At 55.6% G+C, this 2,500-nt stretch overlaps 2 protein-coding genes across 2 annotated transcripts in view; one reads left to right on the top strand and one right to left on the bottom strand.

The window, feature by feature from the left end:
- The window catches only part of LOC132540325 (cell adhesion molecule DSCAM-like), a 69,138-nt gene extending 67,004 nt beyond the window's left edge, over positions 1 to 2,134 (top strand). Inside the window, exons 9-10 of the mRNA XM_060197130.1 lie at positions 1,712 to 1,908; positions 2,060 to 2,134. Of these exons, the coding sequence (XP_060053113.1) occupies positions 1,712 to 1,908; positions 2,060 to 2,134 (272 nt within the window). The remainder of the gene's footprint in view (positions 1 to 1,711; positions 1,909 to 2,059) is intronic.
- A 179-nt stretch (positions 2,135 to 2,313) lies between these two features.
- Positions 2,314 to 2,500, bottom strand: part of SH3BGR (SH3 domain binding glutamate rich protein) — a 24,308-nt gene continuing 24,121 nt past the window's right edge. The window contains exon 3 of the mRNA XM_060197129.1: positions 2,314 to 2,409. Within this exon, the coding sequence (XP_060053112.1) occupies positions 2,314 to 2,409 (96 nt within the window). The remainder of the gene's footprint in view (positions 2,410 to 2,500) is intronic.

The raw sequence follows: 2,500 nt of genomic DNA, 5'->3' as shown, positions 1-2,500 counted from the left end.
GCCCTGGCGCTCCCGCAGTGCAGTGACCAGACTCCACAGTCTGCCTGTGCCCCTCTGCCTCCCAGCAGTCCCCGTTCATCTCTGGCTCCGGACTTTCACTGCACTTCGAAGGGATTTCTGACCTTTCCGATCTGCGGCTTGGCACTTCCAGTGGTCTGTGTACCAGGCAGGATGGGGTCTGGGATCCAGGCGAGAGCCACCCAGCAGCGCAAACCCTTTACTGGGCACAGGATTTGGGTTTGAGACCCCAGCCTCCATGGGAGTCTCATAGAGAGGACAAGTTTCACCAGTGGGAGAACAGTGCTGTGGTTTCTCTCCTCTCAGTCTCTGTCTGTGTGTCTCTGAACCTCTCCCTAAAATCATGAATCTACTGCCCTCACCCCCAACCTGGGGACGGTGGAATCATGCAGGTGCAAAGCTCCAGGGAAACTCTGGTGGCAAAAATAAAATAAAATAAAATAAAATAAAGTGTGGAAATTTTCCCTGGGCAGACACCCTCACCAGCGTGTCCCTGAACTTCCCCTCCCCAGAGCCCTGCCCCACTAGGGAAAGACAGACACAGGCTGGGGGTGTGGATCCACCCGCCAACACCCATGTCCAGCGGAGAAGCAATGACAGAAGCCAGAACTCCCACCTTCTGCTCCCCATGAAGATCTTTGGCCCAGACTCCCAGAGGGATAAAAAATAGGGAAGCTTCCAACAGAGGGGAGGGGACTTGGAACTCTGGTGGTGGGAACTGAATCGGATGGAATTAGAGCCCTATTATCTCACAGTCCTGTCAATCGCTATTAAATCCTTAGAAAAGTGGAAATCTGTATATTGAGTCAGACTGGAGGGATGGACCCTCGAGAAATCCGGCAAGTATTTCTGAGTCGTTTCTTCTCAGAGAACTGAGGATAGTGTCCCCGTTCATCCCCTGTTCAAGGTCATAGGTGAAAGATTGCTTTGAAGTCTCCACATGACTATAAAAGGTTGTCATCGCTCAGGGAGGCGGCTGTCAAGAGGCCACCCAAGAGTCAGCCTTCAGGAAGCAAGAAAGAGGAGCCCAGGGATAAGCACAGGTGGCACAAAATTTCAAGGACCGGCTTAAGGATCCTGGTTCAAGCCCCCGGCTCCCCACCTGCAGGGCAGTCACTTCACAGGCATTGAAGCAGGTCTGCAGGTGTCTGTCTTTCTCTCCCCCTCTCTGTCTTCCCCTCCTCTCTCCATTTCTCTCTGTCCTAGCCAACAATGACGACATCAATAACAACAACAATAATAAAAACAATTAGGACAATAAAAAGGAAAGAAAAAAGAGAGAGAGAGATAAAGAAAGGAGCCCAGACACCCAGTCAGTTCTGCTGGGTAGAAACACAGGGGCAGGAGCCTGCTTCTGAACGAGAACCCCCTCTCCAGGTTGGCTCGAGAGCAAAAGATGTCTCTCTGTGTCCTTGAGACCGGAGCCAAGTCCTGGGCCCTCTCTGACCTCCCAAACACTAGGCTGTCCTGGGGGTGTGCAGCCCCACAGCAGTGTCTCCTCTGGCCATGTTTGCCATGTCACTTGTCTGCCACCTCCCCCTCCGGTCGGTCTGTGGTCCTGGCCCGGCAGTAGCTAACCTGAGGGAAGTCGGCCTGACCAAGCAGCCCCGTCTGTCTGCGTACGTGGTGGGTGGCGGGAGAGTGGCAGCCAAGAAGCTTTCCCCAATGGCCCATGTCCCCTTCTGGCTTCCAGTTCCCGCCATGATAACGTCCTACCCCAACACCACGCTGGCCACTCAAGGCCAGAAGAAGGAGATGAGCTGCACGGCCCATGGGGAGAAGCCCATCATCGTGCGCTGGGAGAAGGAGGACCGGATCATCAACCCCGAGATGGCCCGCTACCACGTGACCACCAAGGAGGTGGGCGAGGAGGTCATCTCCACGCTGCAGGTAACCCCACGGGCCCGGCTTCCATGTGTCCTGCACAGCCCAGAGTCCCCTGGGGCTCTCTGCCCCGCTCTGCACGTCCGGGCCACTGAGCAGCCGCGGGGAATGTGCCCTGTCCCCCACACCACCCCACCCCCTCCCTGCCCTGTCTCAGGCCCTTACCAAGAGCAGAGAGTTTAGAGACAAGGTGGGGAACCCCACCGTGATCAAAAGTGGAGGCTTTCTGTGAGCTTCAGTCCTGGAGGAATGGCCGACTAAACACGGCAAGCTTTAGCTCTCTTTAAAAAGAGAAACTAGTCACTGAGGGGCTTTGGGGACTTGGAGAATGGTGTATGGGAAAGGCAGGGGAAGTGCAGAGTGAAAGAAAAGAAAAGAGAAGTGTGTGTGTAGGGGGAGAGTTGTATGGGCTCACAGGAGCTTGTAGTCTGTGCTTTCAGCGGTGCTGTAGGTCAGCTGAGTGAGTGGCGCTGCAAGAGAGGCCTTCGTGCACACCTGCACCGAGGCCTGTGTTGCCACACCCAGCTCACCTGGAGGAAGGGAACTGCTTTCCCCTGTGGTGCCAGGTCCAGGCCCCTAGCACACCATGCGGGAAGTG

This window comes from Erinaceus europaeus, chromosome 9 (assembly GCF_950295315.1).
Source record: "Erinaceus europaeus chromosome 9, mEriEur2.1, whole genome shotgun sequence".
NCBI lineage: Eukaryota > Metazoa > Chordata > Mammalia > Eulipotyphla > Erinaceidae > Erinaceus > Erinaceus europaeus.
The sequence above is the reverse complement of the archived record's forward strand: the minus strand, read 5'-3'. Positions and strand labels throughout refer to the sequence as shown.